General features: G+C 33.6%; 1 protein-coding gene across 1 annotated transcript in view; it reads left to right on the top strand.

Annotated features, from left to right (window-relative positions):
• LOC129220091 (uncharacterized) overlaps nucleotides 1–13,127 on the top strand; it is a 42,549-nt gene extending 29,422 nt beyond the window's left edge. Inside the window, exons 9-12 of the mRNA XM_054854430.1 lie at nucleotides 6,833–6,906; nucleotides 8,206–8,433; nucleotides 12,451–13,087; nucleotides 13,123–13,127. Of these exons, the coding sequence (XP_054710405.1) occupies nucleotides 6,833–6,906; nucleotides 8,206–8,433; nucleotides 12,451–13,087; nucleotides 13,123–13,127 (944 nt within the window). The remainder of the gene's footprint in view (nucleotides 1–6,832; nucleotides 6,907–8,205; nucleotides 8,434–12,450; nucleotides 13,088–13,122) is intronic.
• The last annotated feature ends 14,401 nt before the right edge of the window (nucleotides 13,128–27,528 follow it).

Raw genomic sequence — 27,528 nt, 5'->3', positions numbered from 1 at the left:
ATTATTTGTATTACTACAATAAAATAGAAAACAGTATTGCAAATGTGTAACATGTTCATATCTTAGCTACCTGCATTACATTTATATTTATGCATGCTCCTTTCATAATTTTTTGTACAATGTTTAATGTGTTGCAAATATATTTAATAACTACATGTAGGAACTTTAAGAAAGATATGTTATGTTTTCCCAATTACCTGCCCAACAACAGGGCTTAGTTATTTATTATTATTTTTTCGGACAATCACAAATTGATTATCCTCACTTGACCGTCGTGGATGTTTCTTTGATTTTTCAAATTACCATGACGATAAGAGTAAGTCTAGCTCATTGTTTTTAATATTTATTTAGAGCGACTAATTTTTGTAGTCATGGTTATAAATCATCTGCAGTTTGCTTTCTTTTTTTTTCCAAGGCTTATTTCAAGGAGATTCTACTCTTTAAAAAAACATGTTTTTTTTTTGGTAAAATAATGCTTTTTCGGGGAAACACCTGCATAGATGAACTTTAAAAGGAAAGCAAAACAAAACAAATAAAAGTACTATCTAGAAAATCATCGGTCATAATATGACAAGTTCAAATCTCTTTTCCATTGTCATTGCATTTGTAGAAACAAGAAACCCAAAAGGTAAGGTCCCATCACAATTCTTAATTTCAAAATACATAAGATAAGAGGGCGCTACAGTTGCTGGGGAGTGTTTTTGCTGCTCCTGAGATAAGTGATTTTTTTACTGTAATTGTTTATTTTACTACTTTAGTTTCAGTATTTTTATTGTATTTTATCATATAATTAAGTATTCTTGTGCTTTTAAGTCTTATTTTTGAATTACTTGCTTTCTTAAAGTGTTTTTCTATTCTGTGTAGCTAAACCTAAATTGTGCTGAGTTCTTGTTAAGCCTGACTGCTCTGTTTAGGGTGTAACTTGTTTATTTTAATTTACTGCTTATCTTAGGATTTAGTAATATTTGTATCTTTTACTTCCAATGCTTTCTTAATTCTAATAATTAGCATTATTTCTCCAATTTTGTATTTTTGTATTGACTTTTTAAGTGTACCATTTTGAGCTAGAATGGGAGTTATATGCATAATGAAGGAGGTTAAAAGTGGTAAAGGGGACAAGTGGATTTCTTGTGACCTATGTCAGATGTTCTGCTTGTTTAAGGGGAAGGATGAGTCTGAGAAGGATTTCATTTGCACAAATTGTGTTAAACTCTCAGAAATCAGAGTTAGGATGCTTACTTTGGAGGGTGAGTTAGCATTAGGCTGTAGGCGTGTAAATGGGGTAAACACTCCAGAGGGAAAGGGGGAAGTTAGCAAAAAGGAGGTTGGCATTAGCTGTGTGTTAGATAGTGGGAATATTCCAGAATTAAAGGAGGAAGTTAGTAAAAAGGATGTGGGAATTAGCTGTGTGTTAGATAGTGGGAAAATTCCAGAGGTAAAGGGGAAAGTTATTGCTGAGGCGACTGACTGGGAAACAAAGGGTATAATTTTGGGAGATTCAATGGTGCGTGAGGTGGGAAACTCAATAGGCAGAGTTAGACGTAAGGTGGCTAGATGTTGTTTGCCAGGGGCTCGGGTGAGAGATGTAAATAGGGTTGCTGAAAAGAAGGGGGTATTTAATAAAGAGGATGTAGTTACTTTGTGGGTGGGAACTAACGATGTAGGCCATAGTAACAATGATGAGTTTACAAAGGAATGGGATTCCCTGTTGGACAAAGCAACCAACTGTTCGGCAAATGTCCAAGTGGTTGGTTTGCTTCCCAGGTATGGAGTGCATAGGAGTTGGTTAAACCAACGGGCTAGGTGTATGAACCTGGTACTCAAAGAAATTTGCATTAAGCATAGTATCAGGTTTATTGATGTGTGGAATAGATGTAAACGAGATTGGATTGCTAGGGATGGCCTACATCTGAGCTCTACAGGGGTCAAAATGGTTAGTGGTCTGATTTTAGAGGCTTCAGAATCAAAAAACTAAGTTGGAATGGGGGGCATGGTTTAAGGAGCAGAATTCGAAAGGGTACTAACTATCGGGATTTTAGTAGAAACGGAAATAGGGTGGCTAATAAGAGAAAGGATTTTAACACTTGGGATTCAAACAATCGTGCAGCATTAAATAAAAGTAAGATGGGCTTAGTTAAGGTTTTTTATACAAATGCTCGTAGTATTAGGAACAAGATGGAAGAATTGAAAAGCATAATTATAGACGAGAGGTTGGATATTATTGGAGTTACCGAGACATGGGCTACCGAAAGTGATGATGATTTATTATCTATTGCTGGGTATAATTTGTTTAGACAAGATAAAGTAGGTAAAAGAGGTGGTGGGGTTTTATTTTATGTCAGAGACACTTTAATTTGCAATGAATTGGTAATTAATGATAAACCTAATGAGATTGATACGATTTGGCTGGAGTTGATTAGTAATAAGGGCAAAAAACTACGTTTGGGGAATATTTATAGGCCACCCAACTTAAGCCAGGGTCAAGACGAACAGATGTTTAGTATTATTAGTGACATTTCTAGCAAGGGGTCAGTCATCATAATGGGAGATTTTAATTTTCCAGGAATTGATTGGAATAATTTTTACCATAGTAATAGCAGAGAAGAGGATTTTTTGAAAGTAATTGGTGACTGTTTCTTAGATCAAATTGTAACTCAGGGTACTCGACAGGACGCAATTTTAGATCTAGTTTTCTGCGACATGTTCAGGGGTTATGGGTAGGGGAACACATTGGAGATAGTGACCACAACAGTATTAGGTTTGGGATTAAATTTGATATGCACAAAGTAGAGAATTTTAGGTTTGTGCCCAATTTCAGAAATACTGACTTTGTGGCACTTCATCAGAGTTTGAAAACAGTTTTTTCTTCTGGATTGGACAATAGCGATGTGAATCTTCAGTGGGCAGAGTTTAAGGAAAATCTAGCGAATATGGTTAGGGATCATGTTCCTTTTAGGAGAAAGGGTGTCAACACTAAAATTTGGCCAATGTGGTTCTCCAGGGAAACTAAAGACGCTCTAAATTACAAGCAAGCTGCTTTTCATAGGTTTAGAGAAACAGGTCACAGTGCAGATAGGCTCCAATATTGTAAGGCAAGGCGTAAATTTAAGTATTTGGTACGGATTCAGAAAAGAGAGTTGGAGCAAAGACTGGCAGATAACATAAGCAGGAATCCCAAGAGGTTTTTTGCATACGCTAATTCGGGGAAAGTTCGAAATACTCATATTGGGCCACTGGTTGATGAGCACGGAATTTTAATTCAGGACGATAGTGATATTGCTAATGTTCTTAATAACTTTTTTTCGAGTGTTTTTAACGATAACTGTATCTCAACAGTTGACACCAACAAGACACAAGCTATAGTACAGCTTGAGGACTTTGTATTTTCCAGGGATGACGTTTTACTTCATTTGAAAAAAATTAAAGAGACTAAGGCTCCGGGGCCAGATAATAGTTGTCCGAAAATTTTAGTTGAATGTGCAGAGGAATTAGCAGATGTAATCGCAAACATTTTCAATGCTTCTTATAATTCGGGGACAGTGCCAGAGGACTGGAAGCTGGCTAACATTACACCGCTCTTCAAGAAAGGGTCTAATGGGAGTGCGGGAAATTATAGACCTGTGAGTCTAACTTCGGTGGTTTGCAAAATTTTTGAAACATTGATGAAAATTAAGATAGTAAATTTTCTAGAGACTAATAATCTATTGACTAGTTTTCAGTACGGTTTTAGGAAAGGTAAATCTTGTGCAACTAATTTATTACATTTCTATGACAAAGTTACCATGGCTTTGGACAATAAGAAGCCTGTAGATGTTGTTTACATTGAATTTCAAAAAGCTTTCGATAAGGTACCGCATGTTGCTCTACTTAGCAAATTAGCTGATATAGGAATAGGAGGGAAACTTTCATTTGGGTAAAAAATTGGCTGACCGGAAGGAAACAAAGAGTAGTTGTAAGGGGAAATTATTCTAATTGGAGTGAGGTCTTAAGCGGGGTTCCTCAAGGATCAGTGTTAGGGCCTGTTTTGTTCATTATCTTTATGAACGATATTCACAAAAATATTTCTGGGAAGATGAATTGTTTTGCTGATGATGTCAAAGTTATGGGGACTGTAGAAAATGAAGAACAAGCAAATCAGCTGCAAGAGGATCTAGATCATATTACAGAGTGGGCTGATAAATGGGGTATGGCTGTTAATGTTGGGAAATGTCAAGTGCTACATTTAGGGCATGGAAATAAGTGTACAAGTTATTATTTGCAAGGTTCAGTCATTAGTCAGGCAGACAAAGTTACTGATCTGGGGATCCTAATAAGCCAGGATTTAAAGTTTAGCCAACAGTGCAGCATTGCTAGCAACAAAGCCAATAAGATGCTTGGGTTTATCAATAGATCTATTTCAAATAAATCTAAAGAAGTTCTTCTGCCCTTATATAGAAGTTTGGTAAGACCCCATTTGGAGTATGCTGTTCAGTTTTGGTCTCCTTATCTTAAGAAAGACATTAATGTATTGGAAAGGGTTCAAAGGCGGGCTACAAGGCTAATAAGTGGACTTCCCAGATCCCATTCCAGGCCTAGAAGGCTAAAAATGTACAGTGTTGAGCAAAGAAGAGACCGTGGGGACATGATTCAGCTGTTTAAATTTATTACAACGAAAGATGTTACGGGGCTAAAGTTTAGCACTGAAAACAGGACAAGGGGTCATTGTTTTAAGCTATTTAAATCTCAGGCTAACATGGATATTAGGAAAAATTATTATTTTAGCAGGGTAGTGGAACCTTGGAACAGCTTACCGGAAGAGGTGGTAATGAGTAAAGGAGTAGACAGTTTTAAGAAGGCCATTGATCTTCACTGGGGATTGTAAATTGACTAGGACCAGTCTAGCTGGGCCCAGAGCCTGTTGCTGGTCGTCACTTTTGTATTTTGTATTTGTATAATTTGAATTCAAATTTGAATTCAAATAAATGGCAAGGGCTGGTTGTTTTTATTTTTTTCTTGATTCACTATAAGATTTCAAACTGCTAATTTTTGAGTACATACTCTTTTGCAAATTGTAAAATGTAATTTCCATCCAAATATCAAGTGTTAATATATAGATAGAAATTATAATTAAGTGCACAGAATCTCAGACAGGTTGATGACACGCATTTACCAATCCAACATTATTTCTCATAAATTAGATAAAAGTTGTATACTCATGTTTTCAAGTTCTAGAGAATCCATTCTTGAATTAAAAAAAAAAAAAAAAAAAACTGTGCTAGGAAAAATAAGCTATTCATGTATATCTTCAATAGAATTCTTTGTTCCCAAAGCATATGCAATATACATCCTCCCAAATTTGAGCCGAATAAGGCTGGAATTGTTTATGTGTATAACAGGAGTCTCTGATGGTTCGCTTTTCCCACCCAAATCCTGTTTTTCAGGGTAAAGTCCATTTTAGATCAATTTTTAACATTTTGGTCTGATTAGCTCGCTTTTATATTGTTTTTACTGAAAATTCAGATTTTAAATTTTTCATTACGTTAAAAGATACTGTGTGCTGATTTTTGTTACACCCAAACAGGCGGCCGCGGCGCCTTTTTCTATTGAACCTGTTTTTTTTTTTTTTTGATTTCGCTTCAGATTGACGTCATTACTCCTCCTTCAACCACTGCAGCATGTAAATCTAGGAAATGTAGAGGTTTGGGGGAGGAGTTATGAACTCAAATTGAAGCCAGGAGCTACCGATATTTCTCCAAGGTTCGTACGGCCTTGAAAAACCTTGAAAAGTGCTTAAAATAAAAATTTCATTTTCAAGTGCTTGAAAAAATTTTATAACCTATAAAAATATGTGAAAGTTATTTTAGTACTTGGAATCGGAAGAAAATCATTGAATTGTGCTTAAATATATTTCAAGAACATTTCATCTGTGCAATTTTATGAACTTGTGTTCGACGTGCAGCATCGCGAAGCATTGCTTCCTGTGTTTTCAAGTTTGCATCTTGTTAACATTTTGAATGTTTGATAATCAGTTATTTGGACACACATTACCTTAGATTAGCTTATTTTATGTTTAATTTCAATAGATAAGAAACTACTTTTTTTTTCGGAACCATAGCAACATCAAACATACTCGGACTTCGCCGAAAACTGCTTGTCGTGTTTGAGGTTTCAATCTCTTTGCATCTTGTAAATATTTTGATATTTTTGGCAATAGGAAGTTATTTTGACATATACCACCTTAGGTTAGCTTATTTATAGAGTTAGCTTTTAATAGAAAATAAACTTTCCTATTTTTGGAACCAAGGAAACATTGCACATAATCAAACGTAGCGAAAAATTGCTTCTTGTGTTTGAGATTTCAATCTTTTGCACCTTGTAAACATTTTAATCTTTTGAACAATCGAATGCTATTTTCATTAATGCAATCTTGGACTGGCATATTTTATGTTTAATATTAGTTATGCTTAGTTTTAGTTGAAAAAATATATATATTTTTGGAAAACATGCTATCAGTGAACGTACTTCCTGAAAATTTTATTCTCATGTTTGAGATTTAAATCTTTTTGCATCTTGTAATTATTTTAATATTTTTGGAAACTGGAAGGTATTTTAATATGTGATACCTCAGATCATATTATTTAATTTTTTTTTAAAAAGAACTAAAAGCTGAATTACTTTTGTATCTCTTTATATCCTTCTTTGTTATTGAAAATACTTATAATGCTTAATGTAAAATATCCTGTGATTGTTTTGAAAAACTATGTATTCATTCATTTATTAATAGGTAAAAGTCATTTTGAAACTTATGTTAATCAAGTTTAAAACACTAAATATTTTCTTTGAATATTTTTAGGTGCATCTGAAATAAAACTGCCTTGTGAATTTTGCGAAGAATTATTTTCTATGGTGTCATTAGTTGAACATCAGGTACACTCCTACTTATTGAAAATTATTATTTAAGCTCTGACTCAATTTTGAGAATAACATTTCCTGGTCTTCGAAGTGCAATATCATTTGCCAATATTTCAAAGTGAGTCCCAGACAAGACAGACTTCTCAATACTGGCTAAATAAAAAGTAATATGAGTTGAAATTGGAGCTGTGCCTTAGAAAACCCCTTAGCTTTAAAAATACTTAAGAGAGTTCAATTGAACCCTACCCTCTGAATATCTGTTGAAGTTAAATACTACTTATAGAAATATTTAATTTGTCGTGTTTGAATTTGTCTGAAAATATTTTTTATAACTTTAAAAATAACTTGATAGAATTATGTTAGGCAAGGTAAAGTTAACCAAATGATTTTTTCAAATATAAATTTGAATGAAATAATTATTTATGTAAATAATCAATTTTATTCTGTTCAAAATTTGCAAAAAATACATTAATTTTACACATTTAAAATTTTTTAAACAAGATACATTGAAGTATAAATAAATTATCCTTTAATGGAATAATATAGTTTTTAAAATTTTAAAAATACTATCAGCTCCAAAGAATCATTAAACATTTTCAAATGTTGCTGCTAAATTAGCTTAATGCTTTTAAGAAACTAGCTGAATGTTTGACTTTGACCTAGAATAAATGTCCGAATCTTGGATGTTCTGCCATTTGTTTCTTTGGAAATAAACAAATTAGTAATGAAAAGCAAGACATAAATAATAAAGAAAAATCTCCTTGATCATCAATGCTCAAATTCGAGATTAAATGCTCATTATTGAATGAACAAATGGTGTATATGCGAGTACTATTTGAATTAATTTTTACCTGCCTTTCAACAGAAAATTCCTTTGCATTTGTTTTTCATTTTAATCTAACTTGGGGGTCTTCAACCTACAACCTACAAAAAGCTTACAAATTGATTTTTTTCCTTCAATTATTTGAGAAAAAAATTTGTTTTTGAGCATTTTTAAATAAAACTAAATACTCAAAAACCACTACTGAGCTTTCTATAAAGAAAAAAGTAATGAATAAATCTGTGGGTGTATGGGGGGGGGAAGCGCTAACTGAACCATGTGAACTGAAATACTGTCAGATTATTGGCCCTACTCATTTGGAAAAATTTACAATATGGCCCTTAAGTTGAAAAAAGTTAAATGGAGGCCCTTGATCTAAATTATAAAATTGTAAATATACTTTATTTTAACTACTGCTATTATATAATTATTGTTTTATCTTGTTTAATTAGTGAGATTTTTAAAGTTGTATTTTAATATTTTTACTTTTATAGTCTGGATGTCGGCCTGATCTTGTTCATTTTCCACCAAATCATGATAGACAAGATGTAAGGAAAGCTTCAGACTTATTGGCAACAAATTTTTTGGATGAAAATTCATTTCCTGCTGATAAAGAATTTACTTTGCCTGAAATGAAAAGAAAGTTAAATAGAAATCTTTTTTCTCGATTTGAGACTGATGCTGCTCCTGGGTCATTTTTGGAAGAGTATAACACTTTTGAGGTAATAACAGCCATGAAAACCTAAAAATTCCTTATTTAACAGGGTTCACATGGTCCTTGAAAATCCTTGAAAGGTCCTTTGAATTTAATTTTACCAACTAGGTGCCTTGGAAATGCTTGAATTTCCGATGGCAGAAATTTCATAGTTCTCCTGATATCCCACTCGAAAATTTAAATCAAATGTTTCTTTGAAGTTTATTATGATGTTATAAAATTAAAATGTGCTGAAAAATTAGGATGGGATAGAATGTCAAAACTCGAGAGTTTTGATAGTAATAATTTTGCATAATTCAAAAAATATTGTTACTCAAATTCAGGATTTTTTAAAAAAATCTTTCTTAAAATTTTGGTGATCAATTAATGAAATTAATAAATTCTTAAGCATCATCAAGCTTTTTTTTTCTACTATCTTATTTTAATCTAAACAAACTGTTTATGAGAGGAAGTAGTGGTGTTTGGATAAAAGTTTAATTGACGGCCATTTCCAAAAGTTAGGAAGTCTATTTATTCTATTTTAACAACATTGCTAAAATCCATTGTTAAAACCTGGGCAAAAGCAATAAAAAAAATTGCGAAGAGTTGTAAGATGTTTTGCACTGAAAAGTTAGGGGAATAGAAAATGTAAATGGTACTATTTACCTATTTCATCCCTAAAGATAAACAATTATTATATTTTAGCAAAAGTCGTTCAAAATACAACTAATAAAAAGCGATTTCAATTATATCAAGTATAAAATAGATTTTAGTTCGGTTTGATTAAATATATTACTTGCAATGAAGTGAAGCTTCACATTTGTGGATTTCAGGGTGGAAAATCTGCTCCAATTCTGCGCAACAACTCTGATTTTGAAATCCTGCTACATTCTGCTCCCAAAACTGAAATTCATTGATTTTGTGCCAGCCTACACCAAAAATAAGAAATAAAAAAATTTTGTTTTAAAAACTCGCCCAAGTCGGCCATAGAATGTCCAAGACTTCCACATTCTTCTTCAAAAACTGAAATTTGCCAATTTTGTGCCGGCCAGCAATCGAAATTAAAAAAATAAAAAATTTCACTTTTTAGTTTTCCAAGAAGAAAAAAAATTTCTTTCAATTTTTTTTCAGCAAGGATTCTGAAAATTCATAAACTGTTGTCAATTTTTTCAGTACAATTCGGAGTTGCCACCAATTTCAATTTTGGCGGAAGACTCCCATTTTTTAGCCGAATATTCTACTCCCTTGCTTTGCAGTTTATTTTCCCCATTTTTTTATATTTTTTTGGTCATTCTTAATAGTTTTCAGACTGTTAAAAAAAAATAACTGAATATTGATATTAAAATTTTTATGATCAATCCTATCACTTCGAAATTGTTTGTTGCAGCACTTTGCTATGTGAGCTGATAAAATTTATGTAATGAGTGTTGCTTATCTGTCGAGTGTAATTCTTGCATTAATAAAAGTTCATGTCTTGTGAAAATTCCCTTTACTTTATGCCGTGAAAGCGACAGCAAACTGGATAGATTGAAAAAACTGTCAAAAATTACATCCGTGCTTGAGGTTGCAATCCTTTTTTCATCTTATAAATATTTCAATGATTTTAACCTATGCTAAGTTAAATTGCCTTATTTTCGTTTTTACTTTAATAATTATTTTTTAAATTTGATTTGTTATTATTAAACTATTAGTTTTACTTTGTAAATTAATCTGAAATGTTGACTTTTTTTCTATTCTGAAGTCTGACTTCCATCCAATAGCAATAAAACATAATTTTACAGACTTTAAAATTTCAAAAGATTCAGTAACACTTGCATGGGTGGTTTGATTTACATTTACTATGCACTGCTGGGAAATTTTCCCAATCTTGTCACAATTTCTTAAATTATGAAAAGTTTCTGAAGTGAATATGATCCTGTGTGCATAGAAATTGCTAACTTATAACATTTGTAAGAAATAATATCAAACAGTGCATGTTAACCTTTAAAATTGTATTTGGACTTTCTTGGAAACCACAAGTTACTGTTCTAAAATGCAGTGTAACCTGCTCCAAAATTCATCCAGAAATGTATTTTTGATCCCCCCCCCCCCTAAGATTCGTAGATGATTTTTATTTTTGAAATGTGCTTACTCTTTTATATAAACAAGATTCATACAGGTCATGGAAATCCTGGAAAGTCATGGAAAAAAAATTTAGATTTTAAACCTGGAAAAATCATGGAAAATTAATATTTTTATTATAAGTCATGGAACTTTATTTCAAGTCATGGAAAAATGTCTTGGGCAGTAAGAAAGTAACAGAAGCTAAAAGAACATTAGAAATTTTCAGTGATTTAACAGTATTGCATGTAAAAGCTATTTACACTGGAAAACTGAACCATCCCAAAAAACGAACCTGAGTTTTGGAATCCTGTTGCATCCGCTTCTGTTACAGCCGTTTGCCTTTTTTTGTAATGTGGTTTTACACTGCTGCTTATTTAGAATTCACATTTTTTTTCAGCACATAATATATTTTTTTAGAACTGGACTTGCACGTTCTAGATTTTGCCACACCCACTCAAAAAGTATAATTCAATTGCATATAAGTCCATTTCAACCACTCATACAAAATCATTATTAAACTTGTCAGAGTTTATCTTAATTTGTTGAAGGCTTTAGAAAATAAAGGTTTAATCGGGCAATATAACAAAGAAATAGGGAATTCTAATACTTAAAAAAAAAAAAAAAATTTACTGAAAAACAAAGCTCAATTCAATGAACGAAATTCAATGAATGAAATACTGTCAAGTTACATAGATTATTAGATACACTGTTGGCACCAAAGGGCAGTATTTTTATAAAGTAAATTTATTTTTGAAAACTTTGTAATGAATCATAAAATCTTTGTCCCATTTATTAATATTCTGCCCCATTTATTACTACAGTAAAACCTGTCTAAGTTAACACTTTTTTCAGGCACGGAATTTGCCCTTATCATGTAAATCAACCTCTGTAAGTTGACCACCTGTTTAAGTTGACCACTGAAGTAGTGCACTGCAGGTGGTTAACTTACACAGGTTTCACAATATTATGCTCTATTTATTGAATTATTTAATCTCTCTAATTTATTAAATTTTTTAAGCTATATATTGCATTCACTATTTTTACCTTACTCAAATTAAAAAGAAAAATAAGAATAGTTATTAGTTTCTGTAATATGGGCTGATGTTTTTTCAGTCACAAGTAAATGTTTTGATAAGGTAGTGGCATTCACATAATAGTTTTGCCAATACTCATTGCAGAAAATTGGCAAATAGTACTATTTTTTTCGTGTAACAAGGTCGTGAAAATGTTTATGAAATCATGAAAAAGTCTTGGAAAAGTCATGGAATTTTTTCATCCAAATAGAGTATGAACCCTGTATAAATGATTACTTGAAGCAATAGTTGATGGAATATTTGCTCATCTGCAATGTTCCATCGGGTAATGAAATCGAAAGTGCTGGTCTTACTGCTTTATTGGGTTTTTTTTTCAGTGAACTCAGTCAGAAGTTCTACAAAAACAGATAGAAAAACTTTTCTTGATTTTTTTTTTTTCAGTCATAAAAGTTTTTATGAATTTTATTTCTAAATTTTATTTTTAAGCTAAATTTCTCCTTTTCCACTACTTAAAAAAAAATCCTTGAACTGAATGGTATTTTCAGAAGATTTCCTCAACTTTTCCAAAATCTGGAAATTCCATGTTTTTTCTCACTTTTGCAGATTTTCACAATTGTTCTCCATCCTGAAGTAGTAAGTGAGAAACTGATACTGACTTGAAAAAAGGAAAACATTTGATTTAAATTTATCATGTGTTTTTTTATGTCTAAAATGTGTAAATCTATGGTCTTTGAGTTTTCTGAAGAAGACCTGGAATTTTTTTCTTGATTGAGTGAGAACCCTGTGTATTTGTACTTAACAATAACTTTTAATTTCATCTTTATTTCTTTTCTTTTTTTAAATTATTAATTTGAAATTTTAATCTGCTTTGATGCATTATGTTGTAATGTATTTATTTATCTTGACAGGAGAAAAATCATCAGTATTCTGGAAAAGAAGAATATGAATTTAATTATGTTGCAAATCTCAGTTCAAAAAATTCAAATATGAAAAATAATACAAATGCGGTTGAAACTTTGCCTACAAAAAACACCAGTATCAGTAGTAAGAATTTAGAAATTCATAAACCAGAATTTTCAAGCTCACTGCCCATTCCTCATGCTACGGGTTCTAACTTTAAGATAGAACATATTACTGAAAAGGAGTCACATTTTTCACTAGGTGATTGCAAAAATGATGAAAATGAAAATATAAAGATTAAAACATTTAGTAATCAAAATAAAGTAATTGATTCAGACAGTTCAGATGAAAGTATTGATGATGTAAAAAGTAAAAAATTTAGCAGTCGAAGCGAAATAATTGATTTAAGTAGTTCAGATGAAAATATTGCTGAAGATGTAAAAAGTAAAAAAAATAGTAATAAAAATGAAACAACAAATTTAAGTAGCTCAGACGAAAGTATTGATGGAGAAAACATTGATGCATATATTACGTATTTGTCCAAGAAACATGAAATCCCGGATATGAACGATGATGAAATCAAACGCGATATTTATCACTTGGAGGAAAGTTTATCAGCCCCACACAAATCTGAATTGGTTTCAAGTATTCCAAAGATTAAAAATTCTTGTGAAGCAAAGAATAACCTTGATCACATTCCTGGAAATATTGATATGAATGGTATGGTTTTAAAAAATTAATTGCCTTTTTATGCTAGGGTTAAAAAATTAATTGCCTTTTTATGCCAGGTTCCAATTTGTACTGAAAGACTATATTCTGCCAAATATGCATGAATTATTTTTATTTATTTTTGAATAATCAGCCGAATTAAAAAATCAAAATTTTGTAGTTTTGTTTAGATTTTGTAAATTATTTTTTTATTATTAATAACAAAGCCTTGAACTTAGGATGCCTATATCTTGAAGTTTATACTCTTTCAGTACATGATTTTTTATACACTCACAAAATATTTTGCATTTATGATTGTTCATTATGCACTGCATAAAAACATAGCCCATTTTATTAATAATTTTTAGGAAATAGCTAATTTGATGTATTCACCTTTTTACCTTAATCACAATGGCGTGTTTAAGTGTTCAGAAGTTAGATTTTCTGAAGTGTGGCTGTTTTTGTAGATGTATTGCTTATGATCAACTTTTTTTTTTTTTTTTTTTTTTTTTTGTACTGCTCCAACTTTAGTCCTACTCCTTTAACTAAACATTATAGAACTAGATACTGACACATTCTGATATTATGTGTTGTTCTAACCATTAGCTAAAATCTTTTTGCAGTAAAAGGCCAACTATGAAGAGAATGACAACTTTAATATTTGCAAATTTTCCCTACTGTTAATTGCAAGTAAATTGCCACTTGTTTTTATGTTAAGAACGAATAAGGATGTAAAAGATAGAAAATCTGTATTTTATTGATGATAGTTCAGTACAGAAGCAACGTTTTAACGTAAATCATATGCACCAAAAACGAATCCTTTACAAAAATTTAAAATGATTTTTTTTTCATGCAAAAATATGAACATGGTACATTTTGGATCATGGTTATGTTTATAAAATTTATTCACTTTCTCGGTAAAGAGTTAATCAGCAAAAAAAAAAAAAAAAATTCCAATTTTTCGTTAAAAGATCAAGGATTGATTTAAGAGCAGGTTTCGAATTTTTACCTAATTTCATCTCTAACCCGTATGCAAGTATGTATGGTCAGTTCTTTCTTTTCTTTAATATGCTTTTTTTCCCCCTTGAACTTTCTCTGATAGACCCCAGTTAATCGGGGTAACAAATAGTCAAATACCACGGCAAGGATGGGAGGAAAATGGCTGAGTTCAGCGTCAGGATGGTAGGGGTCAACCTAGGACCACAACAGATCGTGAGGACAGAGTGATTGTCCAATCAGATGTCACAGCGGCTTCTTCATCTCTATCAACCATCAGACATTCAACCCAAACACCAGTTTCCATCATGAACATTTACAGACGATTGAGACAGTGAAATCTACCCTCACGCCAACCATTACGCCACCTGCCACTGACGCAAGCACACTGTCAAGCCAGATTACAGTGGTGCGTGGCTCGATCAAGTTGGAATGATGTCCACTTTGAACGTTTGGTCTTTAGGGACAAATTGCGCTTCCAACTGTGTCCTGATGATTATCGAAGACATGTTTGGAGACACCCAGGACAGGGGGGGATCCTGCTTTCACTATTGACCTCCACACCGGCTCTCAACAAGGCATTATGGTCTGGGGTTGCATTTCCTTTGACCACATTCCCTTTGGTCATAATTAGAGGACATTTACTGCACAGCGGGTAAGTCGACAACATCCTACAACCTGTTTTGCTACCTTTCCATTTGCAGTACCCTCGGCTGGTTTTTCAGCAAGACAATACGAGACCACATACGGCATGTGTTGCTATGAACTGTCTGCAAGCTTGTCAAACACTTTCTTGGCCTGCCAGATAGCCAGATCTCTCTCTCATCGAGGGATATGATGGAAAGGTGATTGCATCTGGCACGGAATGTTGATGACCTCGTTCGACAATTAGACTGAATTTGGCAGGAAATGCCACAGGACACCATCCATTAGCTTTATTGGTCTATGCCATGCTGTGCTTCAGCTTGTGTCTAGGCTAGAGGCACTTCAATACCTTATTGAACTTGTTTCTGTAACTCTGACAGAAATTATTCAATTGTTCTGAGATTTTCATCATTTACTATTCTGTACTTTGTTTTCCTGTCCACTAATTTTCTTGTCAATCGGACGAATCCTTCCTGGTGCATTGATTTTTTTGTTATAGAGTGTAGTTATAGGAATGAACTTTTATCTGAAACATATAACATTTTACAAAATTTTGGGAAAAATTTCATATGGATTGGTGGAAATGTTGGCAGTAAAAACATTTTCTGCACCTCTGGTTCCCGGTTCAGAATGTCTCAGCAACAATAAGGTTGGAAAGGTCTAAGAAAACCCCAATATTTCCGTCAAATTTGTACAACTCATGGTGCCTTTACATTCAAGCCCATGTTGTTCAGCATTTATTGAGAGGATCTTCTCTAGTTTCAGATTGGTCCATTCTAAACTTATAAATAAACTTGGTCTACAAAAGGCTACAAAACTGATATTTTTTACCGCATGCAACAAGGGAAAAAATATTTAGAATGAGACTAAATAAAACAAGCGACTGGCTCTGATAAAGATGTCTATTCTATTAAGTCTGTAAGTTTGAAAGTGTACTAGATACATGAGCAATCTTCTTACAGCGTTGGAAAATTAAAGGAATTAACAGTCATTAAGTTTAGTTCCAGTTTTTTTATAATTACTTTTTATTCTATAATTATAAGAGCTCTTTCATTTATTTCTCCTTTTTTCTCCAAACGAACAACCTGTTGAATCAAAATTATGCTTGGGATTGTTTACTGCACATCATTTCAGAATTCTAAAACTCCAAAAATTTGTTCTAGTGTCTAAAATCAAAAACTATAAAAAAAAGATGAATTTTTTAATGTATTTTTGTAATCAATATTGAACTCAAGTAGGTTTTTCATGTCAAAACCATGTCAAAAAAGGGTTTTTGACTTGACGGCTAAAAACCGTGGTTAAAAGCGGATAAAATCTCCGACTGTCAAAAACTTGCCAACCCTGATATATATGTATGGGGCAAAAAAAAATTAATGTGGCAATAATGTTGAATTTCCGCATTTTAAGAATTTTTTTTTCATCGATACCCCTTGCATACCTTCAGAAATGTTCTATATTATGTATGTTTAAAAAAAAAGAAAAGAAAATATATGTACCCGAGCATTATACTTTTTATGTTTTTTTCTCTTATGTGCAAAAAATTATTTCACATGCAAACATATTCTTTCTTTTTTTTTCTTTTCTTTTTCTTTTTTCTTTTTTGAAAAAAAAAATAAGTTTTTCAATTTTTTTTTATAGATTTTAAACTCTCATGCCTCTATGAAATGCAAAAAATTTTGCTCTATTTCGAATATTCAGTTTCACTTGCATGAAATCAAATTTCGGATGAACTTGCATCCCAAATTGCATGTCTGTAGCTGCAATAATATGCCATTGCCCATTCTTATTCAGCAAGTAGGGTGATAAAAAAAACTTGGTGGATCACTAGTATGGTCATTGATTCTTTTCCTTTCTGTTTCATATATTCAGCTGATGAAAGTTATGATAATATGTTGTTGAGTGATGATGATGATCTAGAGAACAGACTTGATAAATATAGTGCTCCTATGGAGGCCGAGATGCAGGAAAGAGATTCTGTCAAGCGGTACTTAGCTGAAATAAACTGGTAAAATATTTTTGAAAGAATCATTCATGTTTTAATGAAATACAATGGCTGTTTCCTCTAAAGTAGTTTATGTTTCAGGTTAAGACATGTTCTTGGACCCCTGCTGTGCATCGTTATCTTCTTTTTAATTTCTTTTTATGGTACTAAAATATTCCATATTTAGAAATATTAGTTAACCTAAATGTTCTAAAAAATTTCAACTAAATAATGCATTACACTGTGTGACACGATTTTTCTAACATGAATACAATCTCCTATGTTAAATTACTTATTTAATCGTAACAAAAATTGCCAAATGATATGGATGTCTAACACGTCACGTTTCTTGGTTATAGCATCTATAACATTGTCAAGCCCCCCTCGCTTATAATGTGATAAAAAGAAATAAAATCCATCTTTAGTTCAATAAATTGAAGTATAAATGAACCTGTTAGTATGTACTGTGAAAAATATCATCTGTAACAGTTATTGTGTGGTGAAATATATTATTTCAATCTGCATTGCTGTAAGGTTCTGAAGTGGCAAACTTCATTTTTAAATTGACCTCTTATTGTGCAAGAAAATGATTCTTCAGCCCACATATGAAAATTGGTTTGACAAAAAAATTTCTCAAAGCTATGGATAAAAATTGCAAAGGATTTTTGTATTTGAAAAGTATTTTTTCCAAATTTAGTGATGCTAAATTAAGGAAGGCATTTTTGTCGGCCTACAAATAAGAAAGCTTATGAAGGACAATGACCTTGATGAAAATCTCACCCAAAAAGATAGCGGTTTGGTTATCTCTGAAGGACATAATTAAAAGATTTTTAGTCAGTCATAAAACTAAAAAGTTTTTAGTGGAAAAAATTGTTGCGAAAAAAAAACGATGGGTTGCAGAATGCCATTGAAAATACATTTCTTGCATTCTCACTTCGATTTTTCCCCTCCCAATCTTGCAATGGTGAACACTTTCATCAAGGTATCAAACGTATGGAAGAACATTACCAAGGAAAATGGAATGCAAAAATGTTGGGAGATATATGTTGGTTTCTAATTTAAGCGGAATTCACTATTCACAAGAGGAAAATTTAATTTTTCATCATTTTCTTTTATAATAACATGTGGCTTATTTTTCTACTCAATGATAAAACCTGTGCTATTTCTCCTCAAAATGTATGTATAAGTGCATGTTGTTACTATGTTTGCATTAAGGTTTAAAATATAAGTGGATAAGCATGTTTTGATTAGATTTAAAATGTTTAGCCATTTATAGAAATTAAATTTGTCATAACTTTAACAAGGTATGTGTTACAAAAATTTAATTTATATTCAGTGAATTCGCTAGAGCTCAAAGTCAGATAACTCGAATATTGCTATAACTCAAAGTTTTTATCAAGTCCCGACCCCTTTGTCTTTAACTCCATGCTAATTATTCTCAATATCTCAAAGTTAACTTCTTTTAACTCAAAGTTTTTTCAAAGATGACTCAAAATTTATTTTGAAAGAACGAAAATCAAAGACAAACAAACAAAAAACTATGAGAGAAAAATTAATTTACATTTGCTTGCAATTCCTGCACAATAGACCTCTAAAGCAAGAAGATCACCTGTTGAGCCAATGTGCAATAAAGAAGTTACATGTGCAGAAATAAGTTAGTTTGTTTTCTTTAGTTATACTGTACTGTTTACGCTTCAACATGTTGCTGAACTACGAATTTGCATTTAATGTGTCAAGTTGTCAAGTCAACTGATTGTACCTTTATTCAAAGGCTGACCTAATAGTCCAGGCTAGAAGGACGTATACCTCTTTTTCGAACATATATAATGTTTTTTGACTGTTCCTGTAGGGGAGAGGAGGGAGGAATGGGACAGTGGGAGGAGTGGGACAGCTAAAATTATGGCAAAATAAATTACTTTATTTTATTGCCAGTTTGACCACTAGAGGACCTGTTTATAGCTTCTTTTTGTTCCATACTTGCAGTTTATCCAGCAGGAAGTTTCAGTTAATAGTTGGAAAAAGTTAAATTTCTCACCTCCAAAGAAAGTTTCTAATCTATTTTTAGTTTTATTTCTTTATTTATGTAATTTGTAAAACTAACACAATGTATTATCATTGTAATCTTAAGTATATAATGTATGCTTATCTATAATTTAATTAAGCCTAAAACCAGCATGGTTTATGTGACAAGTTATTTTTTAGAAGCAATGTGTAGAGGGAGGAATGGGACATGCCCCATAAATATGTCCCTTCTGTAAAGGGGCCGTTCAAATATTACGTAAGCATGTTTTTATCAATTTTTGACCTCTCGTCCCCCCTTTTCAGCAGAAATAAGCAAATCGCAACCCCCCTTAATAATAACATAAGCTAATAGCAACCAAAAGTTGTGGCTGCAAGAGGTAATAAGCAAGTAGGAAAAGCAACTTCAGCAAAGCGTGGAGAGCTTGTAACTGTATTATGCATCATTAATGCAATAGGAAATGCAGTACCACCTGTATTTTTTTTCCACGAAAAAATTTCAAAGATATTTTTATGGAAGGAGCACCTGTTGGTAGCATTGGCTTTGCCAATCCCAGTGGCTGGATGAATGCGGAAATCTTTTCAAAGGCACTGGGCCATATAATTCACCAAATCAAGAGTTCAAAAGATAATCCAATTTTGTTAACACTGGACAAACATGACCGGCCTATTACAGTTGAAATAATCAACAAGGCAAGAGACAATGGTGTTTTTATGTTAACGTTTCCGCCTCATTGCAGTCAGGCTTCAACCACTAGATATATCGGTATATTCCTCATTTAAAAGCCGGTATAATGCAGCTTGCAATGATTGGTTGATAAACACAATCTGGGAAAACTATTAACATCTACCACACAGCAAAGCTTGTTGGGATTTCCTACCAGGCATCATTCACACCAAAAAATATTACTTCCGGGTCTAAAAAACCTGGAATCTATCCATTCAACAGCGAGCCGTTTGGAGATGAAGAGTTTTTGACATTGTATGTTACAGACCATCCTTTGCTGATAAATAATGATAATAACAGTAGTTTCCTTCACCATCTAAACCACCTGACAATCCTGTTAATATCGTTGTTAGCATGCCATCCTCATCTCATATTTTGTCGCTTAGTCCTGCAGACATACGGCCATTTCCCAAAGCAGAACCTAGGAATCCCCTGAAGAAAAATAAAGAAGAAAGGACGCGAACAAAGATATTTACAGATACCCCAGAGAAGATAGAAATTGAAGAAGCAGAAGTTGCCAGACTAGAAAAAAAAAAAAAAAAAAGCATCAACTGAAACCTGTATGCAAAAAAACAAAAAACTAAAAGTTAAAAAAACATTTGAGTTTAAAGCTGAATCCAGTGATACTGAAGGGTCAATTTCTTTACACGACACTTCAGATGAAGAAATATTTTATCCTCATATGCATGATGACGTGGAAATAGCACAAGAGACTGACTGGATGGAGGACAAACCAAACATAGGAGAAAATGAATTTGTGCTTGTCAAATTCCTTACCAAACGGTCAATTGTTTACTATGTTGCAAGGGTGGAGAGCATTTATGATACTGAAAGCTACAATGCAAAATTTATGAGAAAGGACATGAAAGGAAATTTTAATTTTCCTCAACAGGATGACTGTAGCATTATAGATAAACCAGATATTATCATGAAATTACTGCCACCGCAATTGGTTGGTGGGTTTTAGTAGAGCACAGTCTTGTTTTTCTTTTAATGTGTACCTTTCTAATTATGACATTCGCTAATTTTTCTGTAAATTTCAAATGTGTCCCACTCCTCCCATTCTCATGTCCCACTTCTCCCACCCAGGAGGGTGGAATGGGACAAAATTCTTGAAATTTGTAATTAGTCAAGTGTGCAAATAATAAAATGTTTAAACATTGTGTATATTTTTAAAATGTAGTTATAATATGCAAGTTTATTGTGTGAGCTTTTGCATTTATGAATAAGTAGAGGATTATGAATAAGAATCATTTATGTGAAAAGGGTCCCAATCCTCCCTCCTCTCCCCTACTATTTTGACCTGCTGATTCCAAATCCGTTGAGTGCCAGATGCTAAACCTTGAGCATTTTTGTCAAAATGGCAATATTCAAGATGGCGGCTATGAAAGGTAAGAAGCAAAAATAGAAAACATAAGTGCGATCAAATTTTTTTGAAATTTAAAAATTATTGTAATTTTTGCCAGGACAAAATATGTAGTAAGCCCTTATTTCATCCAAACTCTTTTAAACCGAACATCGCTTTATCCAGACAGCCATTTAGATGTACAGATTGTATAAATAAAAAACGAGTCGGTGCACTAATATTTTTTGTAGCCCTGTGTTATGCTTGTGGCACTGCGATAGAAGTTACTGTCGTGCCAGTGACGTCGAATGGCGTCAACTGCAGCAAGCTGGAGTTTCTTGGGAATTTTTACTGCATGCAGTAGTTTATTTGTGATTCATAGCTCAATTTATAGGTTATTTTGTTTGATTTTTACTTTCATTAATTTGGAAAACCTGGGTCATAAATCTGGATCAATGACGTTCTACTGTTAATTGGAAAGAAATATTTATAAAAAGAATACGAACAAAATCAGTCCGCCCACATACAGACTGTAATAGAACAAGTTGTCGCTGAAACGAAGAATAGTTTGCAAGAGAAAAATGATATTCAGATGACTTTGCACAAATTGTGTTTTTATTTTTCTTAAAAGTAATTTTTTAATTGTTGCTATCATTATCGTTATCATTATTGACATTTGGTGGTTTTGAAGGATACATTTCTTAATTGTTGCTATCATTATCGCAATCACTATTGTAATTTGATGGTTTTGAGGGATCTTTGCAGCCAAATCCATAGCAAAAGCAGAATCCAGGACATGGCATAGAGAATTTTCGGCATTGAGCATATTAAATGCTGCATCCAGCAGTGTGCTTGCAACTGTTGAAGTTGAGCATTTCGCTTGGAGCTGACAAATGTCATGGCCATAATTCATCTAGGTGTTCCAATGGCGACAATAAATTCTGTGATACATTCAGCATCAAAATTTATTTCCCGTATATATGGCCACAAGCAGGATGCACTGACTCTAGAAAATTTGTGACAAATTATGTTGTAAAGGGAGATCTGAATGGAAAGAGTCATTTATGTATCCAAAACTTAGCGGTTTGCCTTCTGGAGAAGGAAGGCAAACTGCTAAGTCAGTAACCTACTAACTGACCTACTAACTGACCTACCTACTAAGTTAGTAACCTACTAACTCTGAAGCTGGTTTTTATCCATACTTGAACACTACCAAAAAATTTCATAGAAATCACCTGGTTCACCTTTCTCACTTTCTCTCAATCCTCTTGATTATGGCTAGGAAAATTAGCAGTGTATTACAGCCAGTGAAAGCATGCACTGTTAGGAGGTTTAGCATGATTGTTTACTAGTTTCTGGTGATCTTCTCTTCGTGATCAACTCTGTTCCTTAAAGCATTACTCCCGTTCTTATATAAAGATGATGAGCTAAGATATAAAGAACCTGTGTCATCAGAAATGACTCTTAGATGTGACTTTCCTTTTGCTTATTCGCAAATTATGTGGTTTGCTATAATCACTTCAGCTGTTTTCAGGAAAACAGAAGTCTGCTTGCGCTCACACACCAATTTTAATGGTAAAAAGATCGGTACCAGTAACAATTACACTCACCTAAGTGGTGTTGGCAAAAGCCTTTTTTTTTAGGTTCTTGGAGAGATTCATAAAAAGCTAGAATGTGTTTTAATATTGGAAAACTTACTTGTTAATTCAAACTATCCGAGAAAAATAGATTCCCATTTAAAAGTCATAGAAAACTGGCGAGCGTGCAGAAATCCCCAATGTCTATACACCCTACAGTGATTGATTGTAATTGTGATTGACGGGTGTATTAGAGGTTTTTGCCTATCCTTCAAGAGGAGGCTTGTGCCCCAGCAGATATGAGGGTTGACATCCCAGAGCAGGGAGGAACAGTGAGAAGACAACACAATAGATGGTGGTGCCATCTATGGACAGTTTGAGAATTTAGAACCAGGCCAGGAGCCGAATAACTTTCTGGTCTGGCACCCCCAGAGGTATCGTTTCACTTGGAGGACATTGTGACCATGAGCATATTTAATGTCGCCCAGTCACCATTAATGACGACGGCGAGAATCGGCTTTGACCGGCGAGAATCAAACCCGAAACCCTCCGGCCCCAAGTCCAATGCCTTACCGATCAGGCCACCAGGGCCTCCACCCAACAGTTGATCAAGTGTTTTGCCCATCGGCAGAAGTGACGTCAGACCTCAGGAGTTGAGGATCCTTTTGCCGATTGCATAGCAGGAAAACAAATTTAAAATTACAAACAGTTGAGTTGGCTATGGGATGAATCAGATGCAAATTTTGACGACGTCATGTTGTTGTGTTGTGGGTAACGGAGATGGCTTAAATAGCAAGTCGATCAATCGATCCATCTCTTATGATTTAGTTCCGTTCTGCAGACAGCTTGTTCTGAAGTGAGCATGCGAGCTCGAATTGATTTGTCCACTCAGAGGACGTGGAAGTTTTTTTGAGAGAAATGTGAAAGTAAAGGTTCGTGTGCCGGCTAGAAATGCAGGAAGTGTTCTAAAACAGTACCCTATGTTTGGAAGGTGGTTTTTAAAAAAAAAAGAATTTAGGTTTAAGGAATTGAAGTATTGAGAATTAAGCTTAACAGAGCCGGAAGATCCAATAAAACTTATCTTAGGTTTCAGAACTGGTCGGACCGTACGGTATTCAGTGTGGAATGAGGCATCCTCTCATAGACTGTGTGTCTTCTACTACTGAATATTTTCCTGTTTTGCTTGGAAACCAGGTAAATAATTTCCTGTGCTGCATACGGTGGGGAGTTCTCTACTGTAGCATGGGTGTGCCTGGAATGGAGTGACCATTGACAGGGTATGGTCTCCTCCACAAGTGGACATGATTTTTTTTCAACTCGACAGTACATCTTACAATTGGATGTAGCCTTCATGTTTTTGTGTGCCAAGTGTTTGTGTGTGGACTCCCAGTGGTATGAACCTTTCATTAGTTTTTCCTGGACTGTACCAACAAGGTGGCATTGTGTTCAGGGTTCAGGGCCGGATTTGGAAGTGTGGAAGCCCCGGGGCAACGAAGGAGTGAAGGCCCATAATCAGGGTTCGAAAAGATCATCATATTTTCGAAAATATCCAATACTTTGATATATACTTGAATAAATTGATATATATGTATATATCGGATATTTTCGACCCGTGAAAGTTAGGATATTTTGTAAAAATTTTATTGTAGGGCCCCTTTGTTGTGGAGGCCCCGGGGCAGTAGCCCCGCCTGCCCTCCCCTAAATCCAGCCCTGTCAGGGTCTATTTATTAAGAACGTTTTAGAACTGATGTTTAGAGAAAACGAATATGTGATATTTCTTGGTGAAGTATGTTGGGGGGAAATGTTGTTTAATTTGTTTAATAGGATTTGATTTTATAAATGTTTGTCTTTTCCTATTTACACTTATGCATTTGTTTTGTATAAATTGTTATTTAAATTGAAATTCAGTTTCCATTGCTTATTTCTCCTGGACCAACCATTCCACATCAGTTGGTCCTTTTCTGAGGGCCAACAAGCGGTGGGGTGTTGTGGAGAAGAGTAACCATTACACTTTGACATAGAGGGACATTAATTAAATTCAGTCTGCTCACAACCAAACTTAATTACTTTCATCTTATTGGCTGCTACTTTCAAGCTGTTGTCTCTTTTTGCAATTTAGCTGACAATCACGACAAAAACATTTTTCTCGACATTGTGGCTTGGTGCTAAAGTTATTGTATTTGTCAAACACGAAATGTCCCTTGGAATACTTTGTATGCGGAGCTTAATATGATTTTCTACAGTATTAATACAATCACCCACCACTGTTAGTGTTGCGGGCCGAGATACTGCCTCTGCGTAAAGAATGATAACTTCTGGGGGACCCCTACGTCCTACTTGTAATCTACTTTCAGTTTTGACTTCAATGCAGATTTATTTGAATCTCAATTATTTCCATCATCATCACATTAAGCAGTAGGATGAGGAATCAGTTCATGACTAAGTAATTTCTGCAAGGAGACTGTTCCCTTGATGGTGTCATTAAACAAATTATTTTAGCATACATAAATCCTGTATCCAGTGTATGATGTTAATCACCAATTTTTTGGTGAATATGGTCTTTGTTTTAACCGCCTTTCTTAATGTCTGGTGGAATTTATGAGACAACTATTTCTCATATGCATGCCACTGTGACTTGCCAATTTTAAGTCTTCTACATTTAAAATTCTATCATTATTATTGATAATTATACCAGAGTAAATGTTAACCACTCCAATCCCTGGGTGATCAGAGCTATTTAATGCATCATGCAAGTGGAAAGTTTTTCATGAATTATTTGTCTGCCATTTGTGTCTGAAGCAATAAGAGTGTAATGCTCTTTGGCATGAAAAGCGAGTGCATTTTATACCTCACCGTTCTTCATTGATTCCAATTTGTTTTTCAATCGACTAAATATTCCTCATAATAATGCCAAAGTAGCAGTTGTCGTTTTATTTAGTGTTTTCCCAATAATATCTGATGACCCATGACCATAGCTTATATAGGTACTACTTAAGTTTTCTGATATGTTTTTAGCAATCTTTTTTCCTCCTTTTGAGTTTATTGTTACGCAAAATCAAAACTTTTATACTCTCATCAAATTTGAAATCAGCAAGCCGCGTTCTTATAGAAAACACCAAAAAACCTTATATATATATATATATATATATAAATATATATATATATATAAAAGAGATTTCATGACATTTCAATGGACACTAGCCTGGGGTATAAGTTAAGATGGGTTCCCCTTCATTCTTTAATTCGATCATTTGCTGATTAGTTCCTGAGAGAAAGAGTGAGTTTTCTTTACTATTAAAGATGTCTAGGCAAGTACTCTGTCAATGATATTAAAAGGAAAAGAAAAACTTCTAAAGCTGAAGAATCCATGAATCCGAGTTTGAAACGAATGAAGATGTGCACCTTTCCTGAAGCAGAATCAGCTCTATTCAAGTGGCTCCAGCAGTATCGAAATCAAAACCTTGCTTTTGATTTTTTTCTCTCTATATTTTTGATTAAACTGTGCATAGTATGCTTAAAAACTTTTAAGTTCTATAATTTTGTCTGTTGTATGTGCCAGTGGCGGCTCGTGGCTTAATTTGGCGGGTGGGCCCGCTGTTATCAGGGGCGCCCTGATGGAGGTCATTGTGGCCTCCCAAAAGTTTCTTTATTTGGCAAATTTGGTGTTCATATAGCTTTTCAGGTCTAATGTATCTTTTAATTATGTTTTAGTATGTGTGCATGCTTTATTTATATCATTCGGTCAAGTTCGGAGCTTCATTTTGTGAATTGAGAACTCAACCACTCTCCTCCCATCCCAAAAGGTCGGGTTGCCTCTAACGATTGTATAAAATTTTCACAAGAAAAAGGAAAACAGATAAAATGAAGAGAACTAAGATGGGCATGCCAAATAATAAGGCAATGAAGACCAATACCCCCCCCCCCTCCTTTTTTCCATACAGAATAACAAAAATTAGATTGTGACTGGGATCATGCAGCAGCATTAACTTTCTTTTTAACATGTTTCGTTATTATATGAGGTAGTGAGAAGCAAAAGGATGTAAGTGAACATTTTCAAGTTTTGACTAAAACGCGTTTAAAGATATTTTCCTACGTAGGCTTTCATAGATTTTTTTTTTCTAAATCATGCTGTAGAGCAGCAGCTACCAGGGCTACTAGTGCTAACTCTTGCCCTAAGACAGAGGAGAGGTTCACCTACCATTTGTACTGGTTATCTCCAAATTTTTAATTTTGCCACTTACATCCCTTTGCTTCTCACTGTCTCATATATATCAAATTACAAAACTGGTAACTATTTTTCCTAGAAACAGTTTACTTAATTACCAATATATTCTTTTTATAAGAAATTTAATTTACTTTTAATTTTCATTGTGTAATAATTTAGGTTTGCTGAGCGTTAGAATACGTTAGCGTAGAAAAGGCATGATAATAAGGCCAACACGATTAAGACTTATTACTTTAACCAAATATCATAGTTTATAAGAAAATTGAAAAAATCTCATCCAATGAAGATTATTTTAGGTGCAGCTTTTAATTCTAAAATTTAAAATCTTATTATATTAGCATGACACTGAAAACCAACTGAACCTAAATTCAAACTAAAACTTAAAAAATGGGAAACGCCTTTTCGAAAATAAAAAGTCCATTCAAAAATTTCGAGAATGCGCTCTAAGTTCCATAAAGAAAAATAAACAAATTAAAATGGACATTCCATGCAATTAAATGAGTGGGAACCCAAAATATTGTAAATCCCAGTACCTCATAGTAACAGCCGTTTAAGATTAAAGAAAAGGAAAAAATGGATTAAATCAGAAGAGGGAGAGAGAGAGAGAGAAAGATAAAGCGATGAGAGAACTTTTCCTTTCCCGTGGGGTGAGCTCCGAAAATTCTGCCCATCACCTCACTGAAACTTTGTATGAGCGATGCGAGACGAAACACATTGCTCCCATTGATTCTACTATTGCTGTTGGATGAAGATATTTTTCGAAGGGGCAGGAAGGGAGCCGGCCCATGGCCCATACGCATCGTTCGGTGTGATGTCGCTTGTCGCTTTCGTTACTAATGCTCGCAGTTGGTTAAGTTGTGGGC

The sequence above is a fragment of the Uloborus diversus genome, chromosome 4 (assembly GCF_026930045.1).
Source record: "Uloborus diversus isolate 005 chromosome 4, Udiv.v.3.1, whole genome shotgun sequence".
In the NCBI taxonomy this organism is placed as follows: domain Eukaryota; kingdom Metazoa; phylum Arthropoda; class Arachnida; order Araneae; family Uloboridae; genus Uloborus; species Uloborus diversus.
This window is presented reverse-complemented; position numbering and strand designations above follow the sequence as displayed.